Below are 18,748 nucleotides of genomic sequence, written 5' to 3'. Positions count from 1 at the left end.
GTGTTAGCGCTACGGTAGAACATGGATATAACGAACTACAAGGGACCATCTTGGCTTAAGCAAAACACAATACACAAACACGTTTCCTCACGCATCTATCCGGTGATTCAGTTAAAAAGTACCCAATGATACAACTTAAAAAAAGTTTAATGCAAAAGTCGAAAGAAATTGTATCTGAAATTATTACTTTATCAGAATAATATATTCCAATATTGTGTTATATTAGTTACATCTTTCACTAGATATATTTAAAATCATAAGAACCATAAGTGTGGCACTTTGGTACAGGGGATTGCTATTGCCGGATATTTTTACGTGTGGAACAATTTGCCCAGTCACCGTACATGTATTTCGATTGCGAAAATGTTATGTTGACATTTAATAGTCATAAAAGTGCCGCATAAATGACTTTTATCGAGTCAAAGAATGGCGTTTATGATATATGTATAAGTGACGTCAATATAAATTCAATTTACCCAACGCACTCAAGTTTCCGGATATAATAACGAACAACTACGAAAAGAGAAAATCTCATGATTAGTTCAATCGACTTATACATCGATATACATCTAACAGATTACATAATCCTTTTTTCTTCGCAACAATTGGGGCATACGTTGTCGAGGGAGAAACACTTTAAGTTGTAGCAGTATCGCGAGGGGTACATGTGATTTCTATGCGTCCCGAGTTATGTATCACGAACCAAGATCAGGTTTGTTGGCCTGGATAGTTCTGAGGCTGCCTATGGGCCTATTCCAATGAATTTTATAATTATCATTTTCCATGACGCCCTCTACATTTTGGATGGACCTCTGTGTCATAACCACAAACATAGCGAATAAAAGGATCGAGTCACGCCATCATGTCGCATGTTGCAGAGTCATTGAAATCAACCAGAGAAATGCAACGTGACGCCATATTGATCAAGCCGAGGCTGGTGTCCTCCGAGACAAAGTGCAACAATTAGCTCTCTATGTTGACTTGGCGACGGAGGTTGTTCCTGACGCTGCAACTACAAGGTAGAACAACGAGAGATGGCGACTGGCCACTTTAACGTTTGATGCAACAACGCCTTATCTATTGCTGAGGTATGTAAGACCGTTTCAAGTGTGTTAAAGTCTGACGATTGTTGAATACAGTAGTATACTTGAAATTTTAGATACGGGCTAAATTTGCTTGTACAACCGCAAGAAACTAATTATAAGGGTATGGTATAAATCCTGCTGGGGAACCAAAAAGGATCAAGAGGTACCGTACGTTCCCATGGTCCCTAGCAAGATGGGCCACAGTTGTTGCTGCCCATCTATACCCCGATTTTTATATCGCATAGTTTATGATCATATTTTATTATCAGAAGACAATGCATCGGACACAAGGTGTGCAACTTACATATGGCCGTACGTGACACGTTTTATTGTATACTGTTACAATAATTGTTGGTTTTAATGTTCTCCAAACAGTTCTATATGCTCTAATATGTAACATAATTGCTGGTTGTTATTCTGTTCTTTCATAACATGTTGTTTTATGTTATGCAAATGCCAAGCATATTTCTGTCCCAATATGACTGAAATATTGCCGACAGGACATAAAATTTAGTTCACTCCATACCCCATTCGTCACCACTCGCCCCTTTCCGTAACCCGCAAGAAGACTCGTCCCCCTATCGATGAATGTTATGTGCGAAAATACGACAAACCAATCAGGATGCGCGTATGATTTCAAGTTCTTCGTCAAAGAATCCCTCAAAATTATTTTTTCATTTTACATAATTCTTGCATCTAAAAATATACCCAAGACACAGTTAAATGTGTTCAGTCATACTGTATAATTCCGCATATCCCGATGTACTTTAAATTGCATCTGAAATATATATAATATATGGGGAAATATATGTGAACCATTACACAACGAGTAGACAATTGTTTTAGGTATGCCCGTTTGCTCTAAGACGGAACCCGATTGCCAAAATGGCCACGAGAGGGGCACGAGTCGCTATCCGGCTTGTCCCGGAATAACACGAGTTGGTCACGAATGTCCATACCCATTGCCGGATTAATTCGGTGTTGTTCGTCTTTCAGAGTCGGTACATATGCATGGAGAACGGACACCGCCTTCCTACTGCACTGACGTTCTACCACGTCGAAAAATAAGTCAACCCGAAAACAAAGGGGTCACTTTCGGTCATCCAAAGTCGATCAAAGTTGACGGAATTGTTTTATTCTAGAATACACGCTTTAATCTGCTGTGAGGGCCTCGGGTTTTACGGGGGCTTTGGAATCGTGGATTCAACGAGTGGATCCGGACGGATAAGGGACGCAACTCTGAAAAGATAAATCGGGCGACAAAGTACGTTATTCAGGCCTTTAATATTGATATGATATGATATTAATATGAAATGTATAATATACTTTTGAACATTTTGAGTATCCTGTGTCATCATCTGGACATATAACTGTTTAATATATTTAATATATTGGTATTTACTATTGATTGCCGCCATTTTGTGAGGGTCTAGGTCATCTGTATGATGACCTCTGGATCATCACGCGTCTCCCTGTGCCTGCTGTGGGTGTGTCTTGGCGTATCTGTGTCCGGTCAAGGTTACACGTGTACCAACCTGGACAATGTCCAGCACCTGGAGAGGTCTGTCCAGCTGAAGGGGTCAACCTTCCTGGTACTTCAGGCGAACGGCATAATGACCTGTGCTGTCCACTGTTTGAACCGGAAGAGATGCAAGTCCATCAACTTCAGCACCCAGTCCGATATGTGTCACCTGAACGAGGACGCCACGAGGAGTCAACTCGTCAACAACTCGTCTTTTGTCTTCTCAGATATCGGCAGCTGGCCACAGGTGAGATATATAGGGGCACGGGTGGCCCAGTCGTCTAAAGCGCCGAAACATGCTGTGCAGGGTTGCGTCCCTTGTGCACGCTATGATTATGGGTTCGAATTCCAGTTCGCACCGATTATATTTCAGCACCATACCCATGCTCGTGGTTTTCGTCAAAGTGATAAACGTCTGAGACCTGCATCACTTCGGGCTTTCCTCCCACAATAAGTTCACACGCCGTGATGTAACTGGATATTCAAACTATATGCCATATCAAATCCTGTCGCTTAAGGACAGTAGAACATTCAGAAACATATCACAGAAGTATATTTTAAACATGATGTAGAACACTAAAAACGTTTATCTGGTATCAAACAACAATACAATATATAAAATGTGGTTTATTGATCGCCAACAACTTCACATCCCTACCACAAGAGGAGTGGTATTATTTTATCTCTACTAATAATTTGAGAATTCCGGGGAAGAATATGTCCCTAGTACCTTATGCTTCTGGTAAGTCGACGAATGAGGAACGAGTGTCATCGTGACACAATGGCGTGGATCGTTGCTCATACGTTCACTCACTGGTTTGTCTGGTCCGAACTCGATTACTTACAGGTCGCTGCGATATAGCTGTAATATTGCAGATGCGGCAATACATAACATTCACCCACAATTGAGTTTAAACGTCGTCAAATGTTATTTACTGTATTATTAGCTGTTATTTGCTGGCTTGCTATTGTGGTAAGATCTTTTGTAATCTATAAAGACCGGGCTAGAAATGGTCACAATAACGTATGGTTACCGTATAGCGTCTCATTCGGTCGGGTGGTCGGGTTCGGTTGTTCAGATGAACACTTGCCTTTGCATGTGTTTGTGACTGGTGCCACCGGTGGGGCAGGACACGTTCACTTTTTCGCTGGTGTCATCACAATTTTATGGTGCTTCATAAACTCCTGCTGGTTTTAGTCGAAATCGTACAATTTAGTCTTCTTTTAGGAGATATTTCTTATGAATTTTAAAGGGTTTTGTCGCGTTTATTCATTTGATGATACCGTGGGTAATTGCTCATAATATCAATCACTGTTTTGACAGGCCACTGTCATGCAACTGGAATATTGTGTTATTAAACAGCAAACAAACATTACCTAAAATACCAGATAGTTTTGTTTGTTTGTTGTTTAACGCCGCTCTCAGCAATATTCCAGCTATATGACGGCGGTCAGTAAAATAATCATGTCTGGACCAGACAATCCAGTGATTGACATCATGAGCATCGATCCACGCAATAGGGATGCGATGACATGCATCGACCCAGTCAGCGAGCCTGACCACCCGATCCCGTTAGACGCTACTTACGACAAGCATAGTCGCCTTTTATGGCAAGCATGGGTTTCTGAAGACTTATTCTATCCCGGATCTTCACAGGTCAGAAAGTACCGCAGTGGTGTCATCAAATATAGAGCTGTATAACATTTTATGCATGACACTCTATCAGTTATTGTTTGTCTATTTAGACCCAATCTAAACCGCTAAACAAAGATCTGACGACATCCCATTACGGGTCACGTCAGAACGACCTTTCGCGAACTTTGACCGACCACTGAAACGACTAACGAGAAGTCGACATCAGCCAATTAGAAAGCAGATGTCTCGAGCTTTATGGCACTCGTTTCAACCTGGCGACTTCAATTTCAGACTACGCTTGAAAGATATGTTGACACAGTTCTCGATTAAAATTTTGAAAACTGAACAAACGAACATTCCGGAATGTCTAATATCTGGTTGAGATTGTATGGCAGTGTTTCCACGTACTGTGCAAAGCCTCCTCCGTTCAAATGTTTATCGGAAGCGAGAGATAGACGATAATTTTGACGGAATCAGTTGAACGGGCCTTAACTGTCGTTCGGAATACCTCGTGTTAACATTTTCGAGGTTGCATAATTAGAAAAGACATTCCGACTGTCACTTTCATGATCTGGTAAGCGACGCTCTGATTGGTCGGATGGTCGTAATGTTTGTTTGTTTTCTGTAGTTTTTGTTGTATTGTGGGTTTTTTTCTTTTGTGTGTTTGATGTTTTTGTTTCTGTTTTATTGTCTTTTTCTAAAGTTTCGTTGTTTTTCTGTTAGTTTTCTTTATTTCTTCCTATAGTTTGTTGGGGTGTGCTGAGGCCTATACCCCCCCACCCCACACACACACACACACACACACACACACACAATATTGTTATCTATAAGTTAGCAATTGTCTGTTGAAACTTAGTGGTTACCTATTTTCGGTATGTACGCTGACACATGTTATTCATCCCAACTGAAGTCCTCGTTAAAAAAAGCAAATCCGGGTCAATGCTGCGATACAGGTTCAATCCTCATCGGTAGCCATGACTCCCACTTCGTCATCAGTGAGAAGATCAATTTAATCTTATGGATGATATGTAATAACTTTGACCTGCAATTTTTGGACTTTAGGTTGTTTTTAATGACGTTTTGTCTTTTTTTTCAGAGACTGCTTGGTGTTTGTGAAAATCACAACTGTTCGCTGTTTGATGTCTGTAACAGCAATGCAAACTTGCCAGTACAACGCCCATGTCGTTTAGATGATAAAGGTATCTGGCATCTCACATCGTATTTTTTTCAACAAATTGATTTAAACACAAGATACTTATTAATAATGAATATCCAACTAATTACAATGACAATGCAAGCAGAACTCTGAGCCAAGGCTCACGGGTTATTGTAGCCATATGTGACTTTGTGTCTTCCAATGTCTGATGCTATTCAGTACATATCAGATTTCACAGTACATGAATTTGATCCCTTGTTTTCAGATGTACATAGTGCAATCTCTCTCACACTGAACATACCACCAATAACCATAGACACTGCACCTCACAACACCACACCCGTTCAAAACAAGGAAATGGAACAAAAGACTATCTCTTGAATATACTGCTGCTGTCAACACAAGGAAATCAATCACATCAACCAGCAACTTGTGGAGATAGGATTCGATGAAAACAAAGAAAATAGACTTAATGACATTGTGGATAAGTTAAGTGAAATTTTCATCAAGGCAGCTAAAGATACATTTGGAACTTACACCATCAGGGAATAAAATATGTTCAATTTATTAAATTGGCAAAGAGTGCAAAATAGCACGAGGGAAGTATCACAAGGCCAGGACATTTTTTAATAAAGATAAAACAACACAAAATAAGATGAGGCTCGTAAACGCAAGCAGAACATATAAAAAGACTCTTGTCAAATATAGTAGACCCCATAGAGATGTGTTGCAAAAGAAGATAGATAATCTGCAACAACATGACACTAAATCTTTCTGGAAATTGTTAAACGTGGAACAAGAAATGATAAATCACCACCTATTGATGAGCTTTTTGAATATTTAAGGGCACAGAATGAAAATAGTGAGATTGAAACAGATACGAACATTGACTTTAATACAGACTCACATGATACTGTTCTGAATCAGCCAATAACAACACCGGAAATATTGCATGCTATATCACAGCTGAAACAGAACAAGGCAAGTGGAATAGACAACATTATAAATGAAGATATCACAAGTACACAACATATTAAGAAATTTTGTTTAACAAGATACTTCACAGTAGACATTTCCCACAACCTGGCTAAAAGGAATCATAAAACCAATTTACAAAAACAAAGCAGACATTGATAATCCAGAAAATTACCGGCCCATTACATTACTCAGTGTTCTGAGTAAACTATTCTCCTCGGTTCTTAATAACAGACTTACCACATTTTTGGACTCATTAGATGCTATATCAGAAGTGCAAACAGGATTTAGGAAGGGATATTCGACAATGGATCACATATTTACTCTTTATAGCCTAATAGACATCTTGAAGAATCGAAAACAAAAATTATTTTGTTGTTTTATTGACTTTGAAAAAGCATTTGACAATATTTGGAGAATTGGACTTTGTGGTAAACTTATTAAAGAAGGTATACACGGTAAATGTCTGCAAGTTATTCTCAATATGTATAAAGGAATTAAATCACGTGTGACTAACATAGATGAAACAAGTCCAATGTTATCCTGTACTAAAGGTGTCAGACGGGGAGAGAACTTATCACCTCTTCTCTCCTCCATCTTCCTAAATGACCTTGAACCTTTTCTTATATCTCAAGACTGTGAAGGTATAACTGTTAATAATGACTACCAAGAATCAATAGTTCTTTTTGCATTATTATACGTACGCCGATGATACAGTACTAATAGCAAACTGTAAGGAAGACCTACAGAAACTACTAGATGGATTCACACAATACTGTAAACACTGGAAATTGAAAATTAACGTGAAAAAATCCCAAGAAATAATTTTTGGAGGAATCAAGAAACACTACGAAACCAGAGTATAATCATACAAATACTTACGTATTATATTTAATAAAAACTGTACATTTAATGTAAACAAGAAAGAACTGTGTGAGAAGGCAGCAAAGGCAGTCCATTTTATCTCAACAAAATCTAGATATTATAACTTATCTATAAGTTGTCAGTTTAAACTATTTGATGCTATTGTTCTACCAATTCTAATATATGGATGGGAAGTATGGGGTTTTAAAAATGTATCAATGATTGAAAATGTACATTTATCTTTGTTAAGAAAACTAATTCCTGTAAAGAAAAGTACACCTTCATGTATGATAAACGGCGAAACAGGCCGAAAACCTCTGTATATCACTGTCATGACAAGAATCATCACTTTTGGGGGAAGATTGCTATCTGGAAAAGCCACCAAACTTTCATTAATTGTTTATAAAAAATTGTATTATAACTACTCTGTAAATAATCAACACCAAAATTGGCTAAAGTTTGTTAAACATATTCTTGTTCTGACAGGTAATAACAATGTTTGGATAAATCAGTAATTTTCATCAGTTGATTGGCTTACATGTGTGATTAGAACTTGTTTGGAAGATCAGTTTATACAACGGTGGAATTCTGATCTCACAAATTCAAGTAAAGGAAAATTTGATAAAGTCATTGAAGATAATATCTCACTGGAAAAATATTTGTGTTATTTACCAAAATGAGTGTACATACCACTACTACATTTCAGAACTTCTTGCCATTATTTACCGATTGAATGTGGAAGATGGAATCACACCCCTTTATTAGATAGAAAGTGTACTGTAAAAGCCAAGACATTGCGGATGAATATCATTATATTTTTAATGTGGATATTTTAAAGAAGTAAGACAATTATAAATGCCAAAGACTGTTATTGTACATCCATCTATGTTTAAACTTCAACAGATAAACATTGTCAAAATAATATCTTCTTGAAAAAATTATAAAAATATTGTAAAATAATAATGGCTACATTTAAATAACTATTATAGCTGCCATCACTATTATACGTCACATCTCCTGTTAAACCTCAACATGCTACTTTTTTTTAGCCTTTGGACGGACGAAAAATAAAAATACAAAACTTCAAGTAGTTTGTGTGTTGTTTAGTACTGGATTGCAAATAGTGTTTGTGTCGCACACGCACACGCACATGCACACACGCACACGCACACGCACACGCACACACAGACATGCATATCGTGATATGGCTGGAATACTGCCGATGTGACTTCAAATTTTAATTCACTCACACACTCTCACACGTGTCAGACCAACCCTTTGTATTATGTAAATACAAACATTCGAAGCAAAATTATATCTGTAACAACTGGTTCAATAGTCTCAGTGCTAAAATAGTTTAAGTGAAGATCCGGGTTAGAATTGGTCTTCAGCAACCCATGCTTCTCGTAAAAGGCGTCTAACGGGATCGGCAGGTCAGGCTCGCTGACTTGGTTGATGCATGTCATCGTATCCCATCCAATTGCGTAGATTGATGTTCATGGATTGCCTGGTCCAGACTCGATTATTTACAGGCCGTCGTTATTTTGCTGTGACATTGGTGAGCGCGGCATCAGGAAACGTGCATCTTCCCGAGGCAAAGGAGTTAACTGACTATAAAAGTCCAGTTTCCACCCTTGCCGAACTAGGCTGGTATTATGGAGTTACGTTTTGTCTGGACTAACGAGTCTATGGATAGTCCAATCAAAATCGCGCACCGAAATCAAAATCCGGTTCGTAAATTGTGTTCAGATTTCGATCGATTGCAGGATTTGCAAAGCATGTGCATCGCCAATTCGTTATCAGCAGATATTTTCCAAATCCGTTCGTGTTTTTAATCAAGGTGCTCACGTGATTTGATGCATTTCGCGATGGAAGACCCGTTTTATCACAATATAGATCTTGATTATCGATCAGATCGTCCTGACTGGGCGCCACCATTTTGTGTGAAGCAAACGCATGTGATACGAGAGGTGGAATCTGATTGGTCCATAGGAGAGGCTTAGAAGGGACATAATTGGTAATAGCCACTGGTGGCGCAATGATCGAGCCCAGGAATTCCAGCCTAGTTCGGCAAGGGTGGAAACTGGACTTTTAAAGTCAGTTAACTTCCTTGCCTCGGGAAGATGGGAAACGTGAGACGTACCTTCAAATGACAATCTTAAGCGTTGTTTAAAAACTGGCGTTGTGGACATTGCATCATTGACTTCCGTTTTCTGTTTACTTCAACAACTCAGTACGTCATTTATTTGCAGTACGTCGACCGACGTCATGCGCAGACGTGAAACTTTGTACCGGAAGTGAAGAAGATGGCGAATACTGGATATTTCTGGAACAATTCGATGGCGCCCCCAGGCGGTTGTTCTGTCGCGGAATGAACCAGACTGTGCCCCAGGCGTTCCTTACTTTGTCAACGCCGAATGTTGGCGTGCAGCCAAACATCAGAAACCACAAGTGTAGAGGAGAATATATTCAAGGTGAACGAGGAGAGACTACATACCATAAAATAAGACTGAACGAAAGTGTAAGTTTTGTTTGTTTGTTTGTTTTTTTGCTTAACGCCACACTCAGCAATATTCCATCAATATGACGTCGGTCTGTGATTTATCGAGTCTGGATCAGATTATCCAGTGATTGAAATCATGAGCATCGATCCAAGCTATTGGGATACGATGCCATGCATCAACCAGGTCAGCAAGCCTGACCACGCGATCACCTCCCACAAACATGGGTTGATGAACCCGGATATTCACGTGTCGAAACAGTAAGTGATCACACATTTTGAACAGTGGTGGTATATGGTTGGTGCTGAAATATGTGTATCAGTCTCTATGAGGTGAAATTGGGTTTAACGTCGCCGCCGCTTTCAGCGTTATTGCACTTATATATAGTGACGTCCATGCACGTGTGTGTGTCGCTGCTTGTACAAGTCCGGACTGAAATACCGCGCCGCAGTTTAACATGGATACCCCACTCACACTCAATACACTGACTCCTTTCCTCCACATCGAGCTGACACGCTGTGGCACGACCAGTCCTCGTTGTCCTTTTTCCAAGCATCAGGCATGGTAACAACAAATATCACCTTAACGTATTTTGGTAGGACGCGGCCAGGAGATCGAACCACCGACCTTCCACTCTCTGGGCTCTATATCCACTAGTGTATGAGGAGAAGTGATAATTTAACCATGTTTTAAGCCGTACCTCCATAATCCGATATCTTCTCATGATGCAATGTGAAGGGCATTCTGTACTTGGCTCAAATTTTTGCTGAAGGTTTTGCGTGAGCTCAGAAAGTATCTGGGCGGTCGGGTAAGCTAATGGTTAAAGCGTTTGCTCGTCACACCGAAGACCCGGGTTCGATTCCCGACATGGGTACAATGTGTGAAGCCCATTTCTGGTGTCCTCCGTCGTGATATTGCTGGAATATTGCTAAAAGCGGCGTAAAACCATACTCACTCACACACTCACTCATAAAGTATCTATTCTAAAAAGTGCTTTTATTTCGAAATGGCCGACAGTTTTCATTGGATACATCGGTCACTTCGTTGATTCTGTGACGTCTTCCTTGACCTTGTGAGGCAATGTAAATTACACCAGGCACTGTTTTACTTCGATGACCTAAAGGCCATCATACACCTTGACAGTTTCTGGAGGGGCGAAAAATGACATTTATTGAATAACCGATCACGATTGATGGATGCTCCGCCATTGGTCATCGTTTGGCTGTTCCGGGCCGAACTATATTATTGATCCCTTCGCGTAAAAGCTCATTCAGTAAATCAATCTTCAAAAGCATTAACTGTCATTTGAAATGCGGGTATAATGTTTTATCATATAATGGGTAGGTTTCTTGGCAGGATAAAGCCAACGAATAAAAACGATATACGTTGGGGTCATATGCAGATAGAGATGCACATATCAAAGGTCAAGTAGGGACTACTTTCACATTCGTCATCACTCGCCCCTTTCCGTAACCTGCAAGAAGACTCGTCCCCGTATCGATAAATGTAATGTGCGAAAATACGACAAACCAATCAGAATGCGCGTTCAAGTTCTTCGTCAAAAAATCCCTCAGAAATAATTTTTGATTTTACATATGTCTTGCATCTAAAAATATACCCAAGACACAGTTAAATGTGTTCAGTCATACTGTACAATCCCGCACGTCCCAATGTGCTTTAAATTGCATCTGAACTATATATAATACATGGGGAAATAGTATGTGAACCATTACGCAACGAGCTGACAATTGTTTTAGGTATACCCATTTGCGCTAAGACAGAAACCGGTCGCAAAAATGGCCATGAGAGGGGCACGAGTCGCTATTCGGCTTGTCCCGGAATAACACGAGTTGGTCACGAATGCTACTTTCAGTATTTATAAACAAACATGGCATCGCCCTTGTCATTCGGCGATCGAGTCAGAATTAACCATCGGGAATCTGGAGAAACTACTGGGATAATTGCTATCATTATCAAAAGAATAGTCTATAACACACTATAAAATCAGTGTCTAACTGTGACCATCTTCCCGAGGCAAAGGAGTTAACTAGATAAAAATGTCCAGTTTCCACTTTTAAAGTCAGTTAACTTCCTTGCCTCGGGAAGATGAACTGTGACGTATAGCGGAGTCATTTTACAAGTTTTGGCAACTTTGGAAATATAAACTGCGGAACAGTTTTGCGAGGGCACTAGCCAGGCGGGATCAGTTTCCATATCTGCGCTTGTAGACCTCTGCGGCTTGGAATATTTTCCACAAATTAAAACAGTTGGATTTGGCCGAAATATGTTCTCTAAATACAATGTTTTTTTCCTAATACAGGATATTTATAATCCCCAAACACACTCGCGTGATAACCTCTATATACATACTCACAACTACCTATTACCAGTTTTTGTTTGAATTAATGATTGTGACCTTGACGTTTATTTCAGACCCTCGCCGTTGACATTGAGGACACGACGTTTGCCGACGTTGTTGGTCCACACGTCCTCTACGGCAAGTCGTACGACTGTTACTCCGAACATGACAACGGCGTTCTGAGCGCTTGCGGCCTTATAGGTCACTTCCTCATTGACCTCAGACACACCGGGTTTGTCGTCAGTGAAAAGGTGAAATACCATTTGTATCCAATCGTCTTTTTATTTCCATAAACCGCCTCCGTGGTCTAGTGGTAGAGCGTCCGCCCGGAGAGCGGATGGTTCGGGGTTCGATTCCCGGCCGCGTCATACCAAAAGACGTTAAAAGATGGTACTTGCTGTTACCCTGCCTGGCGCTCGGCATTGAGGGGCTAAAACAAGGACTAGTCTGCTCGGAGTCAGTATACTGTGTCTCAGTTGGGTATTCATGTTAAACTGCGGCATGGTATCTCAGTGCGCTAGCACTATTAATCGGCATCAGTCCGGACATTGTGTGAAGCCCATTTCTGGTGTCCCCCGCCGTGATATTGCTGGAATATTGCTAAAAGCGGCGTAAAACCATACTCACTCACTCATTCCTCAAACGTATCGTGCAGTTCAAAGGGGCGTTTAACCCGGGACACTCATTCATTTCTTTTACAGGCCACTCATTATTGCATCCTTTTCGAAACCCGTCTGTTACATATACCGTTACTGTTACATATACCGTTACTGTTATATATACCGTTACTGTTACATATACCGTTACTGTTATATACCTTTACTGTTACATATACCGTTACTGTCATATACCGTTACTGTTACATATACCGTTACTGTTACATATACCGTTACTGTTATATACCGTTACTGTTACATATACCGTTACTGTTACATATACCGTTACTGTTACATATACCGTTACTGTTATATACCGTTACTGTTACATATACCGTTACTGTTACATATACCGTTACTGTTACATATACCGTTACTGTTATATACCGTTACTGTTACATATACCGTTACTGTTACATATACCGTTACTGTTACATATACCGTTACTGTTATATACCGTTACTGTTACATATACCGTTACTGTTACATATACCGTTACTGTCATATACCGTTACTGTTACATATACCGTTACTGTTACATATACCGTTACTGTTACATATACCGTTACTGTTATATACCGTTACTGTTACATATACCGTTACTGTCATATACCGTTACTGTTACATATACCGTTACTGTTATATACCGTTACTGTTACATATACCGTTACTGTTACATATACCGTTACTGTTACATATACCGTTACTGTTATATACCGTTACTGTTACATATACCGTTACTGTTACGTATACCGTTACTGTTACATATACCGTTACTGTTATATACCGTTAATGTTACATATACCGTTACTGTTACATATACCGTTACTGTTACATATACGGTTACTGTTACATATACCGTTACTGTTACATATACCGTTACTGTTACATATACCGTTACTGTTACATATACCGTTACTGTTACATATACCGTTACTGTTATATACCGTTACTGTTACATATACCGTTACTGTTACATATACCGTTACTGTTATATACCGTTACTGTTACATATACCGTTACTGTTACATATACCGTTACTGTTACATATACCGTTACTGTTATATACCGTTACTGTTACATATACCGTTACTGTTACATATACCGTTACTGTTACATATACCGTTACTGTTATATACCGTTACTGTTACATATACCGTTGCTGTCATATACCGTTACTGTTACATATACCGTTACTGTTATATACCGTTACTGTTACATATACCGTTACTGTTACATATACCGTTACTGTTACATATACCGTTACTGTTATATACCGTTACTGTTACATATACCGTTACTGTTACATATACCGTTACTGTTATATACCGTTAATGTTACATATACCGTTACTGTTATATACCGTTACTGTTACATATACCGTTACTGTTACATATACCGTTACTGTTACATATACCGTTACTGTTATATACCGTTACTGTTACATATACCGTTACTGTTACATATACCGTTACTGTTACATATACCGTTACTGTTATATACCGTTACTGTTACATATACCGTTACTGTTACATATACCGTTACTGTTACATATACCGTTACTGTTATATACCGTTACTGTTACATATACCGTTACTGTTACATATACCGTTACTGTTAAATATACCGTTACTGTTATATACCGTTACTGTTACATATACCGTTACTGTCATATACCGTTACTGTTACATATACCGTTACTGTTACATATCTATCTTCAGAGGTTCAGCGCAATTTGTCAAAAATGAAAGTAAATGTCATCTGAAGTTTACTGAGAAAAACAATATGTGAAATGCTGGACTTCCTCGTTGATAACATCTATATAAAATCTGGGGGAAGGACAGCTAGGCAAGAAGTAGGCATCCCTGTAGGACACCAATTGTCCACACCTTCTTGCTGATCTGTTTCTTCATAGACATGAATCGGAATTTCTCCTCGGTTAAGTTAATTTGACCAAGAAGTTTAACTTAGGCTTCGGGTATATCGATGATCTGATATCGTTCAATAACCATCAAATAGTCCAATTGCCTTCCACTGATTTACGCACCTGAACTAGAAAGAAAGGAGACCATTGAGACCGTCTCATCTGTTTCATATTTAGATCTATGCAAAAGGATTCAGAGTGACAAAACACTCTCCTCAAGACAATATGACAAGAGGGATGACTTCAACTTTCTGATAATCAACTTTCCCTTTATGCCGAGCAAATATTCCTGTACAATCGAACATGCTGTTTCCACCAAAATTTCAAAGAAGTTGTTTGATCAAGGTTAAAACATTCAAGGCCTTTACGGAGGCCCAGATGACCTTGACACTTTCGAAAGATTTTATGGAACACATGTGGATGACATTTCCAAACTCGACTTATCAGTGACAAAAATTATGTCCGATGCAATTTCCTGTTTTGGCATGTACCATTTGTTCCCCTGTTGTTGGTTTTTCAGGTGAATAATTGACTTGCCTTTGCATGTGTTTGTGACGGATGGCACCGTTGGGGCAGGATGCGTTCACCTTTTCGCGAAACCTGGTATCATCACTATTTGATAGTGATTCATAAACACATTCTTATGATAAAGTCGGAATCGTACAATCGACTCTGCTTTTGACAGATGTTTCTTATGAATATGGAAAGGGTTTTGTCGCTTTTTTTCGTTCGGGGATCGTGAGTGGTCCTGGCGTATGAAATGATAGACTCGAGTTTCGTCCCTTAGCCATGCCAGGATCGTTGATCGTGATCTTTTGTTTCCAGCAAGGTTGGTACACGACTGGGTGGCTTCCTCTGGCGCTGGTGGTTAGGACAGAAGGGGGAGCTGTCGTGAAGCTCGACTGTGGGGGATTCTGTGGGGGGTGCGTTCCCAATGGGGATCAGCTGCTCCTAGACCTGAACAGGGCAGAAGGTAAACCTCAGGGCAATGATCAACACGTAAATCTAAACCGACTGTCAAACAGCGGATATATTCTTAGGGGCTGAGCACTGTATTTCCTGTGCTCCCTTTTGGTATGGACGTTGTTTGTTTGTTGTTTAACGCCGTACTCAGCAATAGTCTAGCTATATGACGGCGGTATGTAAATTATCGAATTTTGACCAGTAAATCTAGTTATTGACATCATGAGCATCTACGCTATTAGGATACGATGACATGTATCAACCAAGTCAGAGAGCCTGACACCTGATCCTGTTACTAGCCTCTTACGACAAGCATGTACATGTATATATATCGAATCAACTTTTGATACGGCTGGTCAGAGGTCAGATTATCAGATATATCTAAATATTCGCTTGATATATTATGGGGATCATTTTTGTGTATCTATTATACGTTTATATTCCGCACTCATCCAGGTACTAGAATCTGCCCAAAGGCGGTTTATTTGTTCCCCAACCAGTGGATACGTTTACATTCCAGTTATCATTCTCAACTCCCTGGGGAGTATACAACCCAAGCTGCCTAAGGGCGCAAGGACATTTTTACACCCACCTCACATATCGGGTACCCATACCTGATGGGTGAACAGAGGCACATTTGAACTAAGTCACTTGCCCAGAGTGACACCACACGTTTTCACATTTGTGTTTCGGGTGCATGAAGGTATTCGTGTTTCCATCATCTTGCCATCTACCATCGGATGAGTGGGTTCTTTTGAGTGCACAGGGTGAATGTACTGTACACTATCGATATGTGATGTCCATATATTGCTATATATATAGATAAGTAAAGAGAGCTACGCAGAGGTAGTTATATTTGTCTACCTATAGATAGTTACATTTGTCTACCTATTCAGGATTTTATAATTCAAACTTGTTTATTAGACAACTTTAATGGATATTATTCTGAAACCTTTATCTTTTTTATAAAACCCTCATCGATATAACTATATAGAACAAACAAATCAATTTTATCTTCCTCTTTTTATTATTTTCTGTGTTATTCATCTTTTTTCCAGAACTTCCCGAATCGAGCGCCTCACTGGTGAGATGTGTCTGAGGGATGCCTAAAAAAGGAATACATTGTGTTATTTTTTCGATTATCGATCCGTACATAAGTCTGATTGTTCATGTCAGTGAAGCACTTATAAATGTAAACTTAACGATATTTTGTAAATCATTTAATTGATCCTATGTCACACAAGTGTTTAAGTCCATACACTGTTTCGTTCGCACTAGTCTGTTCGGGGGCGGCCGGGTAGCCTAGTGGTTAAAGCGTTCGCTCGTCACGCCGAAGACCCGGGTTCGATTCCCGGCATGGGTACAATGTGTGAAGCCTGTTTCTGATGTCCCCCGCCGTGATATTGCTGGAATATTGCTAAAGGCGGCGTAAAGCCATACTCACTCACACACTCAGCTGTATTGATGACAATAAGTGACGATGAGCTCACACAAACCCTGCCCTGTTCTAGACCATTGTGTTGACCCCACGATATTGTTGGTGCAGTTTATTCGTCGTGCGCCAGTAAATGATAGAGAAAGTGTATATCATATATGGGGCTCGTTGATTCTACTTACGGAATCAAAAGATTGTCATGACTTCTCCGTTACTTGAATCACTGTAAAATGAATGGGAGTATGTGCGCTCTCTGATTGGTTGAAAAACGTTGTTAAGTGGGATTGAACCCAGGAAATCACCTTGACCTTTCCCACTCTGATCGATTTCACTTTTTCCACAAACTTGACACACATATAACATCGGATAGCAAGTCATATTACATGAGTTCACAGTGAACAGTGTAACGCGAGATATCGCCGCATATAAATCGCTGGACAAATTAAGTATAAACTTGAAAATCGGATTTGGGCAAATATTTACAAACGTTATCAAAATGTCACTATATTTGTCTGAAAACGGTCGCTGAAACACTACAAACACTACAAACTCTTGTTTCATTTTAGCCACCATTAAACATGGCATAACATGACAGTTTTTAAGACATAGTATATTGTGCTTAAGAGAAATTAGATATACACTTCGATTTGCAGACAAGGGCAAACGGAAACAATTTAAAAAAGAAATTAAGGTTCACAACTGCCGCAAGGTTGTGTAGTGTCATGGAATAAGCCCGTGCACGCCAGTGCTGACAAAGGTTCTATTGTGCTGAGCCGTGTGAATATTTCTCTGCGATTACATTGTTTCCTTGATAAGTATTCTTCAATAGCAAAACTTTCGAACCGGCTCGACGAAATGGATCCCGATTTAATTATGTATTAAGTTTATCAATATTTACCAGGACAACATCTATAGTTACAAAGAAACATTGAGGTAATGGCATCGTAGAACAATCATTCTTACATAGGACAGGAAGTACATGTTGATCTTTGTGTGAAAGCAAGTCTATGTCGTTTAAGTGTCAATCGTATGATAATATTTCACAGACATCTTACAGTGCGTGTGTTTACTCATTAAATACAAGATTGTTTAGAATATTTCTTTTTCTCATTTTCCTTTGATAGATACAGCAGTCAGTCTCATAAAAATCAGACCTATTCAAGCGGTCTGTAAAATAATCGACCAGACAAGTGACTGATATCATGAGCATAGACATACGTTATTGGGATACTATTGTATGCGTCAACCAATTCATCGAGCCAATCCCTTTAGTCGCCTGTTACGACAAACATGGGTTGCTGAAGACCATCCTGACCGGGATCTTCACGCCGGCTGGAAGCCTTTGGTCTTGATACTGTCCTGGGGCGGTCGGGTAGCCTAGTGGTTAAAGCGTTTGCTCGTCACGCTGAAGGCCCGGGTTCGATTCCCGACATGGATACATTGTGTGAATCAACTTCCTGGTGTCCCCCACCGTGATATTGCTTGAATATTGCTAAAAGCGGCGTAAAACCATTCTCACTCACTCACTGATACTGTCCTGATGTAGTACATCAATTGTCTGATGGCCTTAAACGCCATCTTAAAGCATCTATAACATTCTTGGCAAAACTATCACAAATGTCAATTGTGAATCTAAATATCATCAACATCATTAGATGTTTAACACAGTGTA

At 39.6% G+C, this 18,748-nt stretch overlaps 1 protein-coding gene across 1 annotated transcript; it reads left to right on the top strand.

Moving 5' to 3' along the window:
• The first annotated feature begins 991 nt into the window (after positions 1-991).
• On the top strand, positions 992-18,743 carry LOC139462054 (A disintegrin and metalloproteinase with thrombospondin motifs 9-like). Its single transcript, XM_071243555.1, has 7 exons — positions 992-1,088; positions 2,082-2,854; positions 5,340-5,442; positions 9,491-9,759; positions 12,173-12,349; positions 15,504-15,651; positions 16,700-18,743. Exons 2-7 carry the CDS (start codon positions 2,528-2,530, stop codon positions 16,738-16,740), a joined length of 1,065 nt encoding a protein of 354 aa, XP_071099656.1. The 5' UTR covers positions 992-1,088; positions 2,082-2,527; the 3' UTR covers positions 16,741-18,743.
• Positions 18,744-18,748: the final 5 nt, after the last annotated feature.

The sequence above is a fragment of the Haliotis cracherodii genome, unplaced genomic scaffold (genome assembly GCF_022045235.1).
Source record: "Haliotis cracherodii isolate W230 unplaced genomic scaffold, xgHalCrac1.p SCAF_15, whole genome shotgun sequence".
Taxonomy (NCBI): domain Eukaryota; kingdom Metazoa; phylum Mollusca; class Gastropoda; order Lepetellida; family Haliotidae; genus Haliotis; species Haliotis cracherodii.
Note: the sequence above shows the minus strand (reverse complement) of the source record. Positions and strands in the feature narration are given on the sequence as shown.